Source organism: Protomyctophum parallelum (assembly GCF_964188405.1).
Source record: "Protomyctophum parallelum genome assembly, chromosome: 16".
Taxonomy (NCBI): Eukaryota; Metazoa; Chordata; class Actinopteri; order Myctophiformes; family Myctophidae; genus Protomyctophum; species Protomyctophum parallelum.
The window spans coordinates 11,941,628-11,965,418 of NC_139711.1; the positions used below are offsets into that span (position 1 = coordinate 11,941,628).

At 43.0% G+C, this 23,791-nt stretch overlaps 1 protein-coding gene across 2 annotated transcripts in view; it reads right to left on the reverse strand.

Moving 5' to 3' along the window:
* Positions 1–23,791, reverse strand: part of unc5a (unc-5 netrin receptor A) — a 278,720-nt gene that overhangs the window by 147,219 nt on the left and 107,710 nt on the right. For both annotated transcript variants that reach the window (XM_083785438.1, XM_083785437.1), the window contains exon 2: positions 17,188–17,403. In XM_083785438.1, coding sequence (XP_083641564.1) covers positions 17,188–17,403 — 216 coding nt within the window. The remainder of the gene's footprint in view (positions 1–17,187; positions 17,404–23,791) is intronic.

The following is a 23,791-nucleotide window of genomic DNA, read 5'->3' on the forward strand; positions in this document are numbered from 1 at the left end:
TTGTGTTAGCTTAGCAGCTAAGCCTTAGCTTCTTGCAATGCTATAGCATTCTCGCTGTGCGGTCTCATGGTGCGGGAACTGTGGGCTGCTGCTTCGGGAGATGAGGGGTTTCTACAGGCGGCTGCTATGACCAAATTGATTGTGTGCAATATGACAACTGTTTTAAATTATTGTACAGTGACTATTGAAACTTTATTGTAAACAAACAACACTGTGTGGTCCACCCAGCTCCACCCCCCTGCCCCCATTCACTTGAAACCTGACACCTGGTGTGTGTGTGTGCTGGGCTGCTGGCCGCTCTGCAGGCTACAACAGGCAGCCAGCAGTGAGCCTGAGCACCGCGGCGAGCGTTGCGACCGCTTCCGTCGGCAAACATAAAAATACGGTTCGGTCGGTTTAAATAAATTAATCCGGTTTACTAGATGAAACCGGATCGTTCCGGTTGAACCGGAAACCGTCACATCCTTAAGTGACACTGATGCAAAGTTACTATGAGTCCGTGGTGGGACTGGGAAATAATGCTTGGAAGAACTTGGCATCCGACTATGCGTGTTGTGTGCACTCTAAGGTTGTGGCGATGAGATGTAGGGTGTGTGTGGCTGTGCATTGCTGTGTTCTGCCGTCACGGGGTGAGGCATGTGAGCGGGCTAGCCAATAAGGGCTAGCTGTGTTGCGTGTGGAGAATTGTGTAGGTTAGTGTGTGTGGTGTAGTCGAATTGGGTGGTGATAACGTGAGGGGGATGTTGCACAGCAATCGGTGACATTAAGCTGTGTCGCTCCCAACATGCAGTGCGGGGGCTATGCCGGGGCTAGGTGTGTGTTTTGGGGTAAATGTATTACATTTTTGGTATTTTGCGCACATTGGTGCGGGAACGGAGGGAGTATTTTCGCGAGGTCCCGGGAGGCTGGCCGTGCGCCGTGGTGTGTGATCGTGGCAGCCGAAGTGTGCAGCATTGTTGCTAAACAGCAATCCAGCCCTGAGCTCGGGTTTAGGATTGTAAGAGAGATTGTCAATCTCTTTAATCACCCACCTCAGTGGATCTCTCTCTCTCTCTCTCTCTCTCTACAAGCTAACTTGATGTTTTTTTTGCATGCAAAGGTATTGCTTTCCATCTTGCATCATTGCATTCAACTTTAATCTAAACCTTGACTGAGTCTGTCTGTCATGTCTGATAAATATATATATATGTAAATATCGTCTTTTTTAAATTAAATTGCCAATATCAGACATTGCTGGGAATATCTTCTAAGTTCTATGCCTATATATGAGAAGAGAGTGAATAATCCAGTCTAGATTGCCAATTAAATAAATGATATAAGTAAAATAAAAAGGCCTGCTAGTGCTTCGATCACTGTTTTCATCAGCAGGAATAATGATTTATTACGCGCCGATCATGCCTATTTCATCTCGTTTTGAGCCATAATGCAAAAGACAGCATGCGTGCGTGCACGCAGGGATTTTGGACGTTTTTATGTGGACGCTAGCGGTCGTTAGCTAAAAATGCTACAAAATGCTAATTATATATATTTCCTGGATAAACCACAATATATCAAATATCGTTCTCTCGGGCATGGCTACCTGTGCAAAGGTACGTTTATCTCGTTCTCTCATTCAAGGAGTTAAACATTGTTTTTATTGTACAGCACCTGGTAACTAACTTTCTTAAGATGTTTTCTGAATAACGTTTGCACCACCACCACCACAGGTGGTTTGAATCCACTGCTGTGGCTGATTAGGTAGAGAGGCCCAGGCAGTCACCGGCTATGTGACAAGGTGACAGGTGTCCATGAGCAAGACACTTATGAGCTAGACCCGTAATTGCTGTCCCCGAGTGCTCATCAAAACCTTCTAGCAGCCATCAGCTGGGGGAAGCTGAACACTGGACTGAGCGACCATAATTGGGTGAGTTTTGTAGGACGGAGGCTCTACGTCCTCCCAGCGGGGGCTCCTCACTGGCGGGTGAGTCAGTAGAGTAGGCTACTACAGCTGTGGCAAGGAGGGGGAGGAATGAACTGGCATAATGGCAACATTTGGAGAAATAATTGTTAAAAATCGTAATAAAAATAAGTAGGCTACTTACTACAAATTCATACCATGCCTAGGCAATGTGTCATGTCCTGTTGTGACACATCCATGTACTGTAGCCTACATGTACTGTATGACTCAGGTCAGTGCCACATGGTTGTACAGACTGGTGAGGACTAGTAGGCTATATTAATGTGTACACTGCCACAAATACTACTGTGATGCCACAAATACTACCATGCTGCAGAGCGACTGTGTACACTTCATAAAGAGAGCACATGCCTGGACCACATGAACCCCTCCATACCACTACAGCTGTCATGTATATTCCATAAGGCTGTAATAGCAGAGAACAGCTGGTCATCAGAGCCAATGGAAATGCAGGTACCTCGGAGCGCCCAGACATCCATGCACACACCTACACATACGCAAACAAACAACAAGTCTACAGACGAGTATTGTATTGATAATATCTCTGTCTCGGCAGGGATTTACCACAAGGCGAAGAAATACATAAATTCAATGAATGTGAAAGAAGGCCTGCTTAAAAAAACAACAACTACTGAATAGAATCCAACTTTCGGTGAGACTGCGGCTTTTGTAAGAGTGACAAACCTGTAATTACTTTAGATAGAGCCAGTATGGGGCCAGTGTTGAGATACTGGATGTTTTGCTGGGAAGACAAAGCTCACAGCGTGTGGGAGATTAGAATGCCAAGCCATGTTGAAGAATGGTAATTATACATTTTCTCTTTTGTCCTGCTAATTGCAGTTAATTCAGTAATTCATTATTCCTGCATGTCATGGCCAGCTAGGGGAAATGGCCGCACACTCTATATTCAAATAAAAGTGCAAAAAGAAGAAAAAAGAGAACAGGTTACACAACACCGATGTTCTCTGTCTACACTACAGTATATATTATATATATCTGCTTGATCAATACAAGTCATTGTGATGTTTAGAAGTCTGCCGCACGCACGCACGCGCACACACACACACACACACACACACACACACACACACACACACACACACACACACACACACACACACACACACACACACACACACACACACACACACACACACACACACACACACACACACACACACACACACACACACACACACACACACACACACACACAGGTCTCTGATGAAGCCATGTAAAGCAGACAACTCTTGCGGTCATACAAGGACACGGTAAACATAATTATAGGCTTCAATTAAACACCAATGACGTCCCTTCTCTGTTTATTTATAGGTCACATGGTTGTGTTGAGGGCAGTGTTCATTTCGTCGATTAATTTATTAGTTTCGACGAGAAATTTCTGTTGACTGCCTTTTTTTCCACTGATGAAAACTAAACTGTGATGATGAAATATGTCTATAACATATATATGTATATATATAACACATTTAAGGTCCTTCAATTGTAGTAGTAAGTGTGAAAAACAGGTGAACATAAGAAGAACCATTTTGCCATGGCTTGCTTGACACACCATTTGACCAACGTGTTTGGTCTCAAGGGCCTTCATCAGGGTGCAACGTGCCTACGACGTGCACATGAGCTCGGCTATTTTCGGTAGCCGATCTACAAATCATTACGACGCCGATGTTACGATGTTTTTATTTATTTAAATCAATCATCAATATTTGTCTTAGAATAGGTTATATCACTTAGTTCAATTAACTTGTTGTGTGCTGCTGTGATCTGAAACGGGTTAGGCCAAAGCAGTTTAATTTATTAAATATTGATTGAATGAATACTTTACTGACAGTACAGGCAGTACAGTCAAAGGTTATGCAAACACAAACCTTTCCAGGGGCTCGTTTCCTTTATGCTCCATTGTACTCAAATCATCAATAAGACCTACAATACAATACATATTGGAAAAAGATCACTAGCAGCCAATGGTATACTTAAAGATATTTACAAACAGCCAAACGCTGCCCACGCAGGCACGCACACACACACTCACACACCCTGGTGCTTGCATGGACAGACAGAGTGGGCCAGGCTGAATGACCGCGGGCCAGGATAATGGAAGGTGTAGGCAGATATGTCACAGGAACAATTGACCTTGCCATTTGTTTTGTTCTTTTTGATGCATTATTGCATTGTCGCCAAATCCCTCCCCCAGCGCAGTCCATCCCCCACCCTGCATCCCATAATCCAGAACAGGATGAAATCCAAGTCCCATTACGGGGAATGCAGCTAATAACGCATTATCAATTAAGCCTCTGCTATTGATCGATGCCTAGCAGGACCTGGTTCAAGGCTACTCTGTTCATTTATGGCTATAGGGTCGCTGTCCACATGGTGGAAACCTCCTATGTCCATATTGATACTTAAAATAAAGACATTAGAAATACCCTACTTCCCCATGTCCCCCATATATGAGGACTAGGTTGGCGGAGGGTGTGTAGAGCCCAGGACCACATTAGATCATTGATACAGGGGTGAAAAATGGGTTACAAAATCGTGGGATAAAAACTACACAGTGTCACAAAAAGGTAGCACCCATCTACAAGCTTGTGATGTAGCTTGTAGATCTGCCATTTAACCCATTAAGACCATGGGGCCTATTCTACAAATGCTTTCGAAATCAGTACATGTTCCAAGATGTTTCAAAATCTTTCAGTTCGTAACGCGGTACATCTGCTATTATTGTAAGTTGTAAGTTGTTATTGTAAGTAAGCCAACGATAAATTCTGAAATGACACAGATGGTTTCATGTTTAATATTAGTTTTAATGGGTTAAACAATATATGGAACATATTAACCAATGAAAGTATTAAGAGCTTGTGACAAAATAATAACTATACAGTGGATCCACTGGAATACAGTTTTTAATTTTAATTTTCTGAAAAGTACAGTAACAGTTTTTCTTCTTCTTTTTGGACATACATGGTTCCCACCCGACAGTCTATTATTGTCCCCCTCCCTCCCCCAGCCTCTCCTATTTCCCGCTGTTCATTAGGGCTCCAGCTCGCGGGCCTATCGGCTTTTGCTTAAATTGTGGCTGGATTGTTCTCCGATATCCTGTTAAAGATCAGGTTTAATCACTGTTGAGCTGTACCACCGTCGTTACCAAACTCTTAACCCCCGTCCCGGGTTGACCCCCCCCCCCCTCCCCCTGGCTGGTTACATGTACATCACCCAATGACCACCACACCACAAACGTATTCATATGGAGAGATCCGCTCATAGGCTGAGAAGATTTAAGGCCTATTCATACTCCAGTTTTAGGTGATAAGGTGACCACCAAAACGGTGGTTACTGGGTTTTTTTAATATATATATTTATTGACATTTTTTTCAATTATATAAAACATTGCAGTTATAGATCTCTTGTTAATAAAATTTCCAGAAATAAACACAATCATAAGCACAACTCAACAACCAAAAAGAAAAACTTTCTCCCCACATTACTGTGAATTATCTAAAACGGTGGATAAAAACAGAGAGATGAGTTGGGGTGAGTGGCGAGTCGCATATCTCCGCGTTATGACGTCATGTTGTAGTATTCGGTGGTCACCTTATCACCTAAAGATGGAGTAAGAATAGGGATTTCACAGGCGTTGTACTGTACTAATACTACTAATACTTTTATTTCAGTAAAAGTAGCAACACCAATCGTGTGGCTAGTTTCGAAAAGACAAAGGGGTAAAATTGCTTAATGTGTTTTGTAATAATCAAAATCTACAAAGTAATTCAAATGATTGCAGTGTAGTATGCACCACTACAGTCTACCACCGCAGAAGAATCAGTGAAAAAAGAAAAGTTAGGAAAGACAAAAGCGAGAGAAAATAGAGCAAGAGAGAGACAGAGATGAATGTTGATTGGCTTCCTATAATGGATGAGAGATTAATGTTGATTGGCCGGGCATTATACCACGGATGAGAGAGATGGATGTTGATTGGCTCCTATAATACCAGGGATGACGGCGGTATTAAGACAAAGGTTAGAGATTCCCACTAAGCCTCGGCTTATCTCCCCCGCTTTAGATCGGATATGAATTATGACATCACATAAAAGAACCACGACTCTCGTCGATCAGAAAATACATAATTTATAGGAATGAAAACCTGGCCAGTGCGCCTGGCGGAATGCAAGGGTTAGCGGCCCGCTCTTATTAGTTCCGGTCTGAAAAATGAGAGATGGTCTTAAAAGGTTTTACTGTCTACGTAATGTGTGGTATTTAGACTTCAAAGGATTGAGGGACAGGAGTTGGGTGCTGATAAACCCTGGGGTCGCACCGTGGGGGTCATTTTATTTCTCTTATAGAGGTCACGAGTGATAAAGCCCAGTTATTAAAGAGAATATCAAACAGTCTATTAATATCCTCTATAGGACACTGGAGGTGGCCACTTCACACAGTTTCATATAAAACCAGTGGCAGAAAGCAACTAAGTACATGTATTCAAGTACTGCACCAGCTGGAAAGCACAATTTCAAGATGCAGTTGAGTATTTCTACTTTTCTACTATGACCAACTGTCATTCTTTTCTTTTTTACTTCACTACACCTCGAGAGTCAAATAATTGTACTTTTTAGTCCAGCCAATTTGACAACTTTAGTTACAAGTTATGTTGCAGATTTTGATTAAAGAGGGAGTGCCACAATGTTTGTATTTTTCCAGTTTTTCATGTGTCTATGAGGTGACAGTACTTCATTAGACACCCTGGAGTCATTTTTATGTGCAATGGTGTATTAACTTTGTATTTAGGGTTTCTTCCTGGAGGCTGGAACCCTTGACAGTCAAACGGGCCAATGAAATAAACAGCAATATAGTGACATCACACTACCAGCCCCTCCCCTAACCCCTCCCCCTTTATCATAACATCAACTACAGCTGTGGAACTGGTGGGCGTGCCCACATAAAAAACAACATTTTAACAAATACTGTACTCTATTTTGAAAAAATTATACCTCCTTATATAACAATAAGACCTGATGATCATGTTTTAGGGTGTAACAAATTACGGCACTCCATCTTTATATATTTACAATAAAAGACGTAAAACATTTCCGAAAACACTGGATCTACAAGCTCACGAGTCACAACGCATCACACTGCGACAGTGTAAGCTCACTATTTTTGGATTACTCTAAGTATAAAATAGGGCTTAAGTGGTTACTGATCAATAATTATAATCCAATAACATGAGATACAGTAAATGTAATTTACTGTATCTTTGACTTAGTCAGGATTTTGAATGCAGTACTTTTACTTCTAACAAAATATTTTTGCTAAGGTACTACGTCTTCCATTACTGTATGAAAGCCACCTGTGTAGGATATGATGACATGTCACACCTGATTATATTCCCCTGTGCTCTCCATGTTGTCATTGTCAACAATCAGTTCAATCACCCTGACGTAAAGGAAATCTAATCTTTGGTCCATCTCGTATGTATGGGGCGGGTCTGACCTTTTATTGAAATAGGAAGTCCTTTCTGTTGGGTGGAAACCTTGTAAGTCCAGAACCATTCCTTTTTTTAAATTGGTATTTTTTTTTAAGAACGAAGAAGAAGAGCGCCTCTCACTTCACACGTGTGTGATTTTATTCAGAATACAATTGGGTTTTAGAAGATTTGTAGAATTGGACTCAGGTTACAGACATAAGACATAAGAAAAAACATAGCAACAAGTAGACAAAGAAAATCACACCCACGTGAAGTTAGGGGCGCTCTTATCGCAATGTCTGCCAAGGACTTAATTAACTGCTTTTTTTATCAACATCGTACATTATCATCCTTTGCACACACATATGACGTAAATTCTCCATTCATTGTCAATGGCATTTAATGTTTGTGTTAGGACAAAAATCTACACTATAGCTGAATATAGGAGGGCGGGGGGCTAGCACCCCTCAAAAACTAAAAGTTGAAATATGGAGATACAAGGTATCTGCCCAACTACGATGGAATCTGTGTGTGTGTGTGTGTGTGTGTGTGCACGGGGGGGGGGGGGGGGGGGGAAACGAATAATCGTTTCCATCAGCAGGGACAGCCGGTGCTAGATGGAACGCAAACACAATCAAATCAGTTCGCTGGGGTCCGAGAGGAGCACGGTCGCCCTGTTCTCTCCAATGTGGTCTGAGTCTCATTCATTCTGTCTGATGAGAAATCATGGAGTGGTGGAGTGTCCTAATCTATGCAAACACACTGTCAGCATCGATCTGTTACCATGGGATATGTCTTTATTAGAGGCCTGTCACACAGCCCTATATATGCACTGCTAGAGAAAGGTAGCCAAGTACATTTACTCAAGTACTGCACCTGAAGGAGCACGTAACCCGTCTTCAAGCTTGTATTCGTGTTAATTGGTCCTCGCTAATGCTCGCTAATCGACAGAAAAAACTGTAGGTTTTATATACCGGTATATATATATATATATATAACATTTGCGATAGATACGCATGTGAGAACATCCCAATTGTTCCATGTTACATCCCCGTGGCCTGTCACCTTAAGACCTCGGGCCATGTACGTGATGACGCAGCGCGCTCCCGTGCGCGAGGGTATAAACCCCCCCTGCGACTTACCCCAGGTAAACCCTACAGATATTCTCCATAGAGAAATGACTTCCGTGAACCAGGCAGAAGAACCAGGGGATGAGTGAGTGACGTCAGGACTTCGGCGCACTATACCTTTGTACTTTTACTCAAGTGAATTCCAGTATTTCTACATTGCAATATTGGTACTTTTAATGAAGTAAAAACAAAAACAAAATGTGAGTACTTTTTCCACCACTGGCTACAGTAAATATAAAAAGAGTATTTCCACATTGTTGTATCGCTACTTCAGAAAATATAACAATCAGAGTACTGTACTTCTACTTCCAGCAGGGTGGGGGGGGGGGGCTAGGTACAATGGAGAAGATAAGTTACTGGAGACAAGTAATGAGAACCAATAGACTGTCTGGAATGGATCGATACTGGACATTGACACCAGGAGAGGAAGGACAAATTGCAAGTCCCCCCCCTCCCTCCAGTGTTCAAGAGGAGATGACCGGGGGGGGGTGGGGTGGAGTGGGAAAGCGTCCAACGCAGACAAAAACAGAGGGGTGTCAATAATCTTGGAGGGCAGCACAGCAGGGCTAACAGTGTGCGGCTGCGTGCGTGCATGTGTGTTAGCCTAACACACACGCATGCACGCAGCCACACACATTGGTATTTGCTATACTCTTGTGAGGACATAAACATTGTACTGTAGGATGGCAATTTTATAAATGCCATTTGTCAAATGTCAATAGTACGAACACAATTAGTACATAATCGTCTAATCACAATTATTTGAGATCATTTTTGCATAATCATCATAATCGTGTCCATGTTGAAAAATGTTCATACATAAAAGAGCAGAAATAGCTGATCTATACAAGCTTACACCGTGTCACAAGTGACCGCTATTTTCCTATATATATTTTTAGAATGCCAGTAATGTCTTTAATATTTCAGTAATTCAATTAAATCGTCAATCGCAATTATTTGTGTGACAATTATTCGTCAACTTAGATGTGTAATCAACCTACGAGCTCCCAAGTTCAATCCATAGGTGATTTTAGCAGGGTGCAGCCATTTATTTTATTATATATGTTTTGGTTTATATTCTATAACTTAGCCATTGAGTTCTCACAGATGTGTACACACGTTATTGTAGGCTATTATTACCTGAAATCCTTGTTGTGTCCCCCCCACCCCATGGGAAATGTGTGGGGTACCCTTAAAAATAAATTTAAAAAAAGTTAATTCATGATTTTTGCAGAGGCACAAATCACCTAACCAGGACCATGCAGAAAAACGGTCCTCACAATGTCTACTTCTCAAATTGTACTATATTTAAGTGTACAGTAGGCGTGCGTGCGTGCGTGCGTGCGTGCGTGCGTGCGTGCGTACACACACACACACACACACACACACACACACACACAAAGAAGCCCTTTGTCTTCCGCTGCACTAAATCACGTCCAACCAATAGAGCTGTCTGATGAGGTGAAAGGTCAAGTGTGAGGTCAACAGGTCTCTATGCTTTTTGACATGACATATATTCCAGAATAGTGAACACACTGCGTGATGTCACACCTGAGTTACTTAGGCAGTGGTGGAAAAAAGTATTCAAATGTTTTACTTAAGTTAAAGTATCAATTCAGCAAAGCAGAAAGAAATTCAAAACTGACTTGAGTAAGTACAAAAGTATTTTGTATTCATTTCACAATGTGTCACATCGCAATGGCCGATATATACATAGGGCTGACTTGGTAAATGTAGTATTTTTGTAGTAATAATCAAAATCTACAAAGTAATTATAGTAACTAAAGTTTTCCAATAAACGTAGCGTAGTAAAAGCACAATATCTGGATCCAAGATGTAGTGGAGTAGAAGTAAAAGTATTGGAGTTTGGAAATACTTAAAAGACTGTTAAAGAAATGTACTTTCCACCAGCGGTCAGGTGACTCAGCGTGTGTCATGGTTTCATTGGCTGGCATTAGAAAACACAAGTGGCATATGTCACACATTGTTACAGTATAATCCCATGGCGCTGCGCTGCTGTCTGTGCACAGTTATTGGAAGGAGCAAATCATACGGCAAATTCACATCTTTTCAATAGTGTGTCGTGAAAACAGAGCAGTATAGGCTGCGGAAATGCATCCCATGTCATAAAAACATAACGACCCGATGTCCTCGGCTATTGCTTTGTGTCTGTGAAAAAGGCCTCCGACGTTATCATTTATGCTGTACTATAGGATATATGTACGGTACATATCCTCCGTTTATTGTGTTCTCAAACTCTTACGACGTAAACATAGACCTAGAATAGAAGCATCTGTACTGTATTACATCAGACATTATTATTTTATTATATAACAAAGCTATGAAACTGATTCATTCATTCTCTGGGCTGGTTTGATAACACAATTTCATATCTGCACTATGGGATAACATCTGATAACAAGATAATCATATGATTATAATCATCAATCATATAATCTACATAAGCTACAGTTTTGACTGTAGTGCATAAAATGACATGCAATACCGCTAAATACTAAATAGCAAAATAATAATGGTTTGTTGAGTGTACAATAGATAAATCTAAATTGGTGGCATTTAGAGTATCCACAATATATTTCATGGCATGACGTCCCCTACACCCTAGCCTCGTAAACCCAGACATTTTTATTTCCAGGGAGAAAGAAAAAAAGTCTGTTCGACATAGAGTAGCGCAAACGTCGATCACTCTCTGCTGATTTCTGATCGTCTGCACCTTTGTTAAATTGACGCGCACACACACTCCTCTCTCTCTCTCTCTGTCGCTCTAATTAATTAGTCTCATGTCGCGCAGCTGTGTCTAGATTATCCCGGCAGATCCTGCCGGGAGCTGCCTATGCCATAGAAAGCATAGGTGGACCCCAGGTTACCTACACCCCAACAGTTTAATCGACCAATTGGTAGAGCACATTTTAAGTCACTATTTCTCATTGAAAACCATGCTGAAAAATAACTCGTGTTTGAGCCATTTCTACCATTCGGTTGAGGTGTGTTATGCCAAAGATATCCACTGTGGCTTCACACACCATTGCCACCAAGTCAGGTGGCAATGAGGAAGTCAGACAGAGATAAATCACTTAATCTAGGCTCTGTTTTGCCACAGTTTCAAAGGTGAGATGATTTATTTGGCATATTATCATCTCAGAGATGTTACTGAACATGATTATGTAACTTGATACAATAAAAATAATGGTTTTCAGAAAACACGCTCTACCAAACGGGTTGTTTGTCACTTTATGGTACAAGTAGTGCAAGTTCTGTTTCTTGCACTGTAAAATTATTTAGTCTCCATCTTTTGGATTACTTTAGTTTAGCTTGCACGTTTACCACAACGTGACATCTCTACCATTTGGTAGAGGCTTATATTTTAATAACTGGTGGTATGTTATTAACTAATTTACTGCTAGAGTTTCTCTAGAACAGTCTTGTAGCCACTGCCAGTGTTTTTGAGAATTCTTACTAATCTTACTAAAGACCCACAGGATATACATTTTTCTATGACTATGAAAACACCAAATATCTCAAAGGAAGGAAGAGTCTCTACTTTCATTAGGAAAACAAAAAGTGTGTTTCCGCCATGTTCCCTTCTTTAGTTATTAGCAGTTGAATATAGCATGTTTTCACCAAAAACACCCATGGGAACAGAAAGCGTATAGTGAAATCCTATAATCCTGTAACCTTTCCGGCTTGGTTGTATTTTGATCACATATTTTCCGGTTGTCCCGTGAAATGAACTGCGGAAGAGTGCCTGAGAACACAGATTTCAGTCTACAGACGATAATGGCGGTGAATTTGACAGTATGTTGTTAAGACAGATGCTAGGTTTGATTTAGCTTTTTTTTACCTGGGTAGCCTTGTTTCTTTGAAGCACTACTGTACAATGTTCTCTTTCCACTCTATTTATACGACCATTTAGCATTTACCCTGTTGTTTGCCAATAGTTCATGCCATTTACTCTGATGTCGCTCTGGGTAAGAGCGTCTGCTAATGTCCCCCCAGACCCCACATTGGAATTGTAATAGTAGTAATTGCTTTTGATGGTTTCTTGAGACTGGGCCCACAGATACCTCCTATGAAGAGTGCATTTGACCGTCAAGGCTGGGACAGTGATTACAGCCCTCCACCCCCAGCCATCAACTGGTTGGCCCTGGGCTTGCCGCTTGTTAGGGCCGACAGTGTCATATTGAACACGTTGGCTTCAATCATGGAACAATCTCCTCCCTCGGCTCAGAAACCCCGGCTTGTTTTCCATTCCGTGATTGCCTGCCTCGCCAGATGATCATGTATTCAGCAGCGATCTGCAACTTCAAACCTCCAATTTACAGTGTGCTAACTTATTGGGGAAACAAAAGCAATGACAAGCTGTCTGTAGAAGAGGAACACACATGCACGCATTCTCATATTTTCTTTTGTGCAGACTTATGTCGACGTAAATAGACATGCAGACTTCTGCACACACACACACACACACACACACACACACACACACACACACACACACACACACACACACACACACACACACACACACACACACACACACACACACACACACACACACACACACACACACACACACACACACACACACACACACACACACACACCTGATCAAATTTGTGTGTGTTGTCTCATTGTCTTTTATATTGAAGGTTTACCTTGTTGATATTTTATCTGCCAGCTCCTTAAAATAAAGGTTGGGAAATTCATTCAGTCTTTTCCAAGGCAGTCCTTCGATGTGCTGCGTTGTGCCACACAATATACATAACCAGATAATAACGGGGCAAAAAACACCACCTTCGTCGTTTGCCGCCACAAGTATGAATTTGCATTTTGTCAATAGCTGTGTGGTGTTCGCTAAAGAACACGACACGCGCCATAAACCTCAGTTTATGAGAACATAACATCACCGAGGCAACACCGCTCCGTCAACGTTCAAATGACAATGAGCCATTTACCATGTGGTTATCTTCCATTAGAGGCAGCATTTATCTGACCTCTTTCCCTCAACATTCGGCTCAAAAAACGAATTCTACTTTGCTGCCACTAAAATGTGGAATGCCTTAGCAAAAGCCATCAAAGATGTCGACTCCCTACCTAAACTCAACACTAACATGAAATAATGGCTGATGAGCATAGTTTAACTCCTTGAACAGGCCGACCGCAGTCAATCTGCAAATTCCCAGCGTGTGGCACCGCAATGTGTCGTGAGCTTGCAGATCGTCTATCTTTGGCGAACGACACAGTGCGCAACCGAGTGTGAATCAGGCATGAGTGGCTCCCGAGGCTCGCCCCCTCAGCGCTGTGCTTTTCACACTGTGGCTTCGGATGATGAATGTGCTAGCCCCGCCGTGTGTGTGTGTGTGTGTGTGTACGACTGTATGCGCGCACACACATGTGCGTGGTGGAGAGCTTGAAGGACGTGGTGGCCGGACGCTCAGAGGTGTGGCTGGTCCAAGGCGCACAGCATCGATCTCTCAAACACTTGTCACTGTTTAATGTCAGAGCTGCCCTGAGGACTGTTACCGATGTGGCGCGTGCACGCGCACACACACACACACACACACACACACACACACACACACACACACACACAAACACACACACACACACACACACACACCCCCCTCAGGACTGTAGCAACGGTTCCTCAAAGCTTGTGTATGCACATTATGTGTGACTATGAGTGACTTTGTTCATGTGATTGATTGTGCACACACACACACACACAGTGCACACACACACACAGTGCGCACACACACACACACACACACACACACACACACACCTTTGACGGCCCTCTCAAGCAGGCCGTCACAGTGAACTCTTAACTCCCACCTGTTGCCAGGCAACTAGCAGCCGGTTATCGACATGCTACTGTACGTCGAGTTGAAGGGAGACATAGTGACACACATTGATTGACAATTTATACGCCGTCACTGTCAGACATATATGGCCCAAAATACCTCCCATTTCTCCAAGGCACTTAGTGTTAGGGGTGTAATGATACATTTTGACATCGATACAATACACATCACGATATGATTGATACATGGACGATATTTGTTCATTCATAGCAATATGATGTGATGTGATTTAAAATCTACTATTCAGCCAAAAATTCTATCTGGGTGAAATGTATGTTGTGCATGGTGCAGGATTTGTCTTTTAAGGGAAATATTAATTATTATGGGTAATACATAAGTGACACAATGATTCACTGGCTAATAAATCAACATTCTGCCCAACAGCATCAATATATTTACTGATTTTACTACTTGATTACTTCTTGGCTTCTGAAGAAGGCGGTCGCCCCCACCCCCTCCACACAGACTACTGAGGTGTTTTCGGTCTGGGAACCAAGGACATCTCCATAGCTATCGGCTGTGTTTTCCGCTCACAAACCCCCCCCTCCGCTCACAAACCCCCCCCTCTCCTTTTCTTTTTGTTCTACGCGACCAACAGCAAAAAGTTTGGTTTGATGTCTGTCTATATGTTTCAAGCCAACCTTGAACCTTGATATATGCCTATTGCTGACTACTTTGGCATGCCTATAGACTGAGCAAAATAAACCGACCACCCCGGCCTTTCTGTCAGGGGAGTGGCTGTGCATCGTTAATCGTCTATTCATATTTGATACAGCCAGTTTCTGGAGAAAATGGAATTAATGTGGCCGCAAAAGCCTTGAAACTACATATGAAGGCAATGTCGCTGCTAATATACGTCACGCCCAGCTGTCAACACATTGCGTTCCTGAGATTCCTCGTTGACGTAAGCTCAGCTGGTGGTGACTCGACTCGTACTAACCACGAAACATTAAATATCAATACAATAAAAATTTTATTGATGTAATTAACATTCAGTTTCTGTTGTGCGACGGTCAGCTGCAGCCACCCCGCCTACCCAGAAATGTAGTCTCTGGGTAGTCTCTCATTTCCAACGCTTATTTTTTTACTCTTTGGGTATATTTGTACATTTCCACCTTCAGTCGATGCTTCATATCCATATGATTGAAAAGGCTGGGGTGATCGGTTTATTTTTCAAACAAAGTTCTTATATGAAGAGATCTAAAATCCCCCTATGGAGATTACAATGCAAATAAAAAGTACACGAACCTGGGGACTGACGCCCTCTACTGACAGTGACGTCAGGACTTCAGTGCTCTATAGTGTCTGTGCGCGCGTGCGTGCGTGCGTGCGTGCGTGTGCGTGTGGCTGTGTGTGTTCTGTGTGTGCGCTTCTGTCTTGCCGGCAGTGTTTACAGTGTTGACCCCTGATAAGGAAATGTGTTGTCTGTGGTACAGTGGAGTACAGTACACAGTACATGCCCCTATGACACGGCGGAACAGATTTGATGTATCATCATCTACAGAATTTATGTTAAACAAGCATCATACTGTAAGGTTTGCATGGCACTCTGCCCTTTGCGTTTTTTTATATAGAATGAATACTATCATTATAGAGGACATGAATAAAAATGTCTCTTATGTATTAAAGACACGTGGTGTGTGTGTGTTTGTGTGTGTGTGGGGTATGGCATACAGCAAAACAAAGAACACAATCGTCTTATCAAGAATAATTATAGCTCCGCACAATGTTATGCAAAGTCCATGCAAAAGTCAAAAGCTTGAAGGACGTTGCTCAGTAGCAGACTCCACCGGTCATCAAGTCATTGGCTCAGGAATGAAACAAAAACAAAATAAATCTGGGTGTGTACTTGAGAGAAAATTGGGTGAACTGCTCCTTTAATCCATTTATAGGCTATTAAAAAAAAGCTACAAAATAGCAGATCGACCAGCTCACAGCACGTCACTTTGTGCCACGCTGTGTGCTTGTACATATGCTATTTCTGAAATGTTTGGAAAATTACAAATTTGGATAATAATTTTGAATATTTCTTTTAACATGGGGTCCCTGGCAAAACCTTTTCAGATAGAGAGTCCACGGACCAAATACATGCCAGTAGGCTCTATGCACACGCACCATTTTGGAAAGAACTTGGGCCCCTTCCCTACTTCCTTCACAGGTGTCACCGATGACACTAATGAAGGCTCTGTTCCTTTCTGGTCACAGAACGGAGTCAGGGTGCTGCTATTCAACTCAACTCAACTCAAACTGTATTTATATAGCACATATCACGACCAATGGTCGACCAAAGTGCTGTACAGGTATAAAATTGAAAAGACAGAACAGTACATAACAAAAGTGCAACAATATGAAGGAACAGAGAGACAAAATAAGCATGTTGGCTCACTGGAAACACTCAGCTACACCAGTTGGTCTCAAAGTGTCCTTGAGTTGGTTGCAAAAGGCCCCATACAGGTCTGTAACTCTGAGAGTGTAAAAACGGAATCAAATAGACCCTTACGGGCCCATTTGATTCCATTTGTACACTCTCAGAGTTATGGGGGTCATTAAAATACAAAAAAGTTTGAAAACTCTGTACACTAAATGGAACAGAGCCTTAATTAGTATCATTGGAAACACCTGTCAAGGAAGCAGGGAAGCGGCCCGGAAGTAGGAAGAGTTATTCTGTGTGCATAGAGCCCATTCGGGGGTCCTTGACATGAAAACATTTGTGAACCACTGGGTGGGTGTGGGTACCTGTGGCGGGGTCCACGGTGCGTTCGATCAGGTGGTCGTCCTGGTGCACCCACTCGCCGTTGCACTTGAAGTAGATCTGTGTGGCGGGCGTGGAGCGACACGTCAGCGTCACCGGCTTGTTCTTCACGATGTACTCGTCCTCGGGCTCCACCAGGAAGTGAGGTAGCAGGTCCGAGAAGGCGGCGGGGAGCGTGGCTGTGGCGGCGTGCTCTGAACCTTGAGGAAGGAGAGGGAGAGAGAGAGAGAGAGAACTCAGTTCACTTCAAGTTAAATGTTACATTTCCGAAATGGAAACTTTAATCTGTAATCTTAGTCTGTAATCAAATCAATCTTTTCAAATTGATTACAAAAAATGTGCACGCCAAAATATGGGTAAAAAACATCAGGAATCGGCCCAGGCCGTAGCGTAACGGTCTGGGCACCGGACTGGTAATCCAGTCGCAGTGTGCCGCGGGTTCGACTCCCGGACCCGACACGGCCTTTACTGCATGTCATCCCCCCATCTCTCTCCCGTTTCCTGTCAGCCTACTGTCTGTCCCTTCAAAAATCAATAAAAAAAAAGGCGTAAGCCGCAAAAAAAAACAAAAAAACATCAGGAATCGGCGGTCTAGGACTCTCAGGATTGGCATCAGAACCAAAAACCTGGCATCAGCCCGAGCTCTCATTTAGAGGAGGAGAGGAAGCAACCCGTAGGCTTTCAGAAACCTCGTTGAGAGTTAAATCCTTCATGGTGCGTTGGCCTTTATGGCTGCTCTCCATTGTGCGGAGCGGACGGAAGTGTCAGCATAATGGATGACTCAGAAAGGACATTGTGACCAAAACCGAACACTGTATTAAGACTGGGTGTCCTTGGGTGAATAGCAGCCATGTCCTAATATGTTAAAAGCATGGAGAGAAGTAAGACTAAGGAGACAGAGAGAGTACAAAGACTCCATATACCAAGTGAATGCAAAACATAGAAATATTGCTGCCATTTGTTTCAAGTGTATCCCAACCTTTCCTAACGATTCGTATGGCTTTGAAAGCTAGTTGCGAGAGAGAGAGAGAGAGAGAGAGAGAGAGAGAGAGAGAGCGCTATCGGCTGTGTTTTCCGCTCACAAACCCCCCACCAAACCTGCCTTACACTTCCCCCCCCCCCCTCTCCTTTTCTTTTTGTTCTACGCGACCAACAGCAAAAAGTTTGGTTTGATGTCTGTCTATATGTTTCAAGCCTTATGATCTGCTGTAAAACCATTTGCCCCCTGGGGAAACTAATAAATACAACCTTGAACCTTGATATATGCCTATTGCTGACTACTTTGGCATGCCTATAGACTGAGCAAAATAAACCGACCACCCCGGCCGTGGCTGTGCATCGTTAATGATGTCTATTCATATTTGATACAGCCAGTTTCTGGAGAAAATGGAATTAATGTGGCCGCAAAAGCCTTGAAACTACATATGAAGGCAATGTCGCTGCTAATATACGTCACGCCCAGCTGTCAACACATTGCGTTCCTGAGATTCCTCGTTGACGTAAGCTCAGCTGGTGGTGACTCGACTCGTACTAACCACGAAACATTAAATATCAATACAATAAAAATAAACGTAATTAACATTCAGTTTCTGTTGTGCGAAGAGATGGAGAGGGAGAGTAGTAGTTGTTGTTGTTGATGAGATATTGTTGTAGCAATGAAAAGAGCCACATTTGGCCTTGTGTGTTTCCGGGCCGGGTACGGTCGGACGGTAAAGCACTGAAGAAAGCCCATTGTCTGCTGTGCTCTTTATCAAAGCCCTTTAAACATCAGCGGCTAGTGATGGAGCGGCCTCCATAAATCTGCTGTCTGGGTGACTAGGCCACTTCAGACGCTGTTTTATGGGTCTTGAAGCAGGCCTCTAACTCTGGGCCGCATTAAGCAGGACAGAGGAAGAGGAAAGGAAGGAGCAGCTCTGACTGACTGACTGTCAGCCCCGTCAGCCGGCCCTGCTTCCAGAATGACAATGAGCCATTGCCTTGCTCCCTCAGCGAGCCATTTACCCCAGGAAGCACCACCAAGGTAACAGAACACTGTAGAGAAGATACAAGTACATTTTACTCAAGTCCATTCATGTCTATTGTCAATACATTAAAGCTCATGTTGTACTTTAGTCTATTCATGAATAGCAGATTTTCAGGCACACAAGGCGGTGCTAATGTGAACTTACAGATCTGTTATTTTTGAAAGAACATTCTGCGTAATGTGTATAAAAATGTTGATGCCAATGCCAATACTTTTGTACTTTTTTTTAGTCAAGTACATTTTTGAATACAGGACTTTCACTCACAGTATTTCTGAGAACTTTTTTTTACTGAGGTTAAAAATGAAAATATATATATAAAACGTGTTCTTCCAGCACCGGTAGAAAGTGTCCTTCAAAAAAGTACAACGCCACAATTTAAACTCAAAGCTAGGTGTACGTTTTCAACACAAATAATGACCAGTGGTGTAAAGTACATTTACTCAAGTACAAATGTGTGGTACTTTTACTTTACTTAAGTATTTCCAATTGTCAATACTTTACTTCTACTACACTACATCTCAGAACCAAGTTGTACTTTTACTCCAATACATTACTTTAGTTACTTTAGTTACTTAATCATGCATTAACCACTTCAGCCCTATATGCATTTCGGCCATTTGAAAATAGCCGATACATTTGTATACATTTGATAACTTGAAATGGGACATTCTGCACAATGAGTACTTTCTATTTTTGGTACAAAAGTTTGATGCCAATACTTTTGTTCTTTATTTTTACTCAAGTACATTTTGAATTCCGGACCTATACTTCGTAACAGAGTATTTCTACCTTGCCGTATTGATACTTTAATTAAGTAAAACATGTGAGTACTTTGTCCCACCACTGCCCTTCACCAGCCGCATGCTTTCTGTACCTAAACAGATTAGCCCCATGAGTGAGAGCTGGAGCGCATTATGGAGAGGGACGGCGTGCGAAAGAAAACCTCTTTCCACCACCACAGACTCTCGGGGGAAACTAGTAAATCCCAAAATAAAACCCATTCTAAAAGGAGGCTAATATTAATTTACTGCCCTGAATCCAATATGGCTGACAGGCCCGGCCGTTTACAACCGGCTTCATCACTCCCCGTGCGACCGGCCCGGGCTGGGACTCCACCGCTCTCATAATGAAACCGCTACGCTTCTGATGACCTTTCAACCCCCACACACCCTTCATACTGTACAGTAACACACACACACACACACACACACACACACACACACACCCTCTCACACACACACACACACACACACACACACACACACACACACACACACACACACACACACACACACACACACACACACACACACACACACACACACACACACACACACACACACACACACACACACACAAAATGAAATAGCTCCGTAGCAATCTTTTTTTTAAATCTGTAATCTTTGGGAGCATTCCAAAATTCCTTTTCCAACAGTAATTCATTGATGTTAAAAGGAAAATGTACTTTGTAATTTAGACTTTTCGTAGGGATGCACCGAAAGGGAAATTCTTGGAAGAAACCGAATACCAAATATAGAAAACAGTTGGCCGAAAACCAAATAACCGAATGATTAATGATATACCTCTCTTTTTTATTTATTTTAACAGCTTTTGTACCATTGCATTCATTAATTCCAGACTGACTGCTGAAACATTTTAACAATATCTTTGATATTTGGAAATATTTCCAAGCCGCAGAAGACTGACTGTGTTGGCGGTGAGCAACCTACAACGTGCCTGTACGGCCGAAACTGAATAGGCCAAAACTGCATCTTTAGCCATTTTCGGTCCAATATTTTCTGTGACCGAATATTTGGTGCATCACTAGACTTTTGACAGTATTGCGAAAATCAAGTACTCCAGCACTTTACTGCCTGGGGTTAATAATATTTTGTCAAGCACAGCTTAGAACCTTAGCCTGCATCACATAAACACCAGCCGGGGGTATAAAGAAGTCATTTGGGTGGGTCCCATCTCCTCAGCACACCACACCGCACAACCTCAAATTGTCTCTCCATGGTCTTCTCTGCGTTTTAGCCCTGCGTGTGCGTGTATGTGTGCGCGTGTGCCGAGTGCTGACTGGCTAATTCATCAGAATGAGACACAGTGACGTGCGGCAGCACGGCCGCCACTGAACCCCGCTAATGTATGGTGTACGTGTTTAACTCTTAATGAAAACTAAATGTTCTGTGTCCGATGAAAGACATACATCACTCCCTGACACCTCGTCACTCTCTCGTTCCCCATTTCCATGCACATTTTCTTATTAGCGTGTACAAACCCTGTGATAAAAGTGTCATTAATACGACCGGGCAGCAAGCGTACTGCTTTCCATTATTGGCTATCGTGTGTTCGTGTAAGCGTCTGCCTGTGTACATACGTACGTATGTACGTGTGTGTGTGTGTGTGTGTGTGTGTGAGTGTGTGTTTGTCTAAAAAAAAAGCCACAGTTCATTGTGAATACTGACCAGAAATGGAGCTAGAACGATTTACCGATTCTGCTGATAATAGAGCCGGTTATTCGACTTCTTTGCTGACCAAAATCATATTTTTCTAAATTAGCAAGCCCACAGCATATCACAATGTGTCCCGCTGTGAGCTTGGAAATCAATTAAAAATGTTCAAGATTGAAAAATGGTTAGCTTCCACGTTATTACTCTCGCCATCAGTGCTGTCCGGAGGGCCCGCTGGAACTAGCAGCAGCCACCGTCCGGGATCCACCAAAATACTGTCAACTGCCATTGCATCTCTGTATACAGTATAGATCTATTATTTATATTTAACCGACGGCACAGTGATGTCTCCAAATGTCTCCGGACCCAACACCTAATACGCTTGACTGCGTCACAGCATTCACGCCTCCTCCTGTGAAGTTTAATGTTGTTGCTGTCGGGCAAAAAACCCTAAACTAACTTGTTCTGTTTTTTGTCAGGTGAAACCTGACATACAACAGGCCTGTTTTGATTAGCCACGTACTCATGATTGACTGCCCCCTAAGCCAATGGGAGACTGACCCCATAATGCCTCAGCACCCAGACCACACCACACCACACTGCGACGCGGAGCAGCTGACAACTAGGCTAATGTTATGAGCTACTGTATCTGTAGAGCAGGAAAGCCAGGACAAAACACAGCGATTTAACCAACAAAAGGACTTGGCAAACGAACAACAAACAACTGCCGTGAGGTTGTGACAGAGAAACATACACGTTACCAAAAAAAGGAAAAAAAGGGGGCACATTTGCACAATGGAGAGAGCTTGTTTCACCTGACAAATATGACAAATATGTCATAAATTTTGTTCATAAATTAACGCCCTACTTGATTATACTACAGCTTGTTGATCCGCTACTTTTTCTATTTTTCTATTTGAATCCTGAAAAGTAAGCTTTCCACCTGACAGAGATGACGCTATAATATATGTACTTAACTTAATTTATATATTTAATACAGCGGATATCCAGTGCAAAAGCATCCATCATTGACTATGTATGCGTATGCGTATGTTGTCACAAAAGAAAAGGCCACAGTTCACCGTGAATACTGATCATAATTGCTCTACCCCGAGAGAGCCCGCCCAAAAAACTTTGCTAATAATCGGCGCGGGGGCCCGGTGTGGCCAGGCAGGGGGGGGCACCCCGGGGCCAGGCAGGGTCAGGCTGTTTGAAAAGTGTGCTGGTTCCTAATGATGACGCTGTCCTCCTAATGGGCCAGCTTCCAGCTTCCATGACCGTGGCCATTAGTCAGCCGGGGCCGACCTTCTGGTACTCCTGGCACTGGGCAGACTGAAGACGACAGCTCACTAAAACACTGAGGCCGCGCTCACCTCACACCTGCCAGGTTAATCATCTCGCACGCGGACGTACGCAAGTCGCAAGGACGAAAGAAGCGGGGGCTTTTTTTTAACCGGACAAACGCCATCTGAGACGGCCGCGGCAAGGTGTGGTCCTCCACGCACACGCCTGGCCTTTCTCATTTGCATGGGTCACTTTCAGTGACGACGCTCAACTTTATGATGATGTTGCATAATCATGCAACTTTGTGTGTGTGTGTGGTAAATAAATGGTAAATGGTGCATTTATATAGCGCCTTTATCCAAGGCGCTTTACATTCACCTATTCACACACACATTCATACACCGATTGCGGCAGAAGCCATGCAAGGTACCAACCAGCACATCGGGAGCAATTTGGGGTTCAGTGTCTTGCCCAAGGACACTTCGACATGTAGACAGGAGGAGCCGGGATTCGAACTGCCGACCCATGGATCATTGGACGACCTGCTCTACCTCTTGAGCCACAGTGTGTGTGTGTGTGTGTGTGTGTGTGTGAGTGACAGGGCCATATTTCCCCGCAAGTAGCAGCATGTGTCCTGGTTATCACAAGATGATTCAAATCACCATTTGAATCATTGAATCATCACGTGTGTGTGTGTGTGTGTGTGTGTGTGTGTGTGTGTGTGTGTACACACACACACACACACGCAAATGTCAGCAGAGGCGGAAGTTAGGTCTGGATTCTAATACAGTACATGGCTTTGAGGTTAATGAGGTTAAACATGTAAT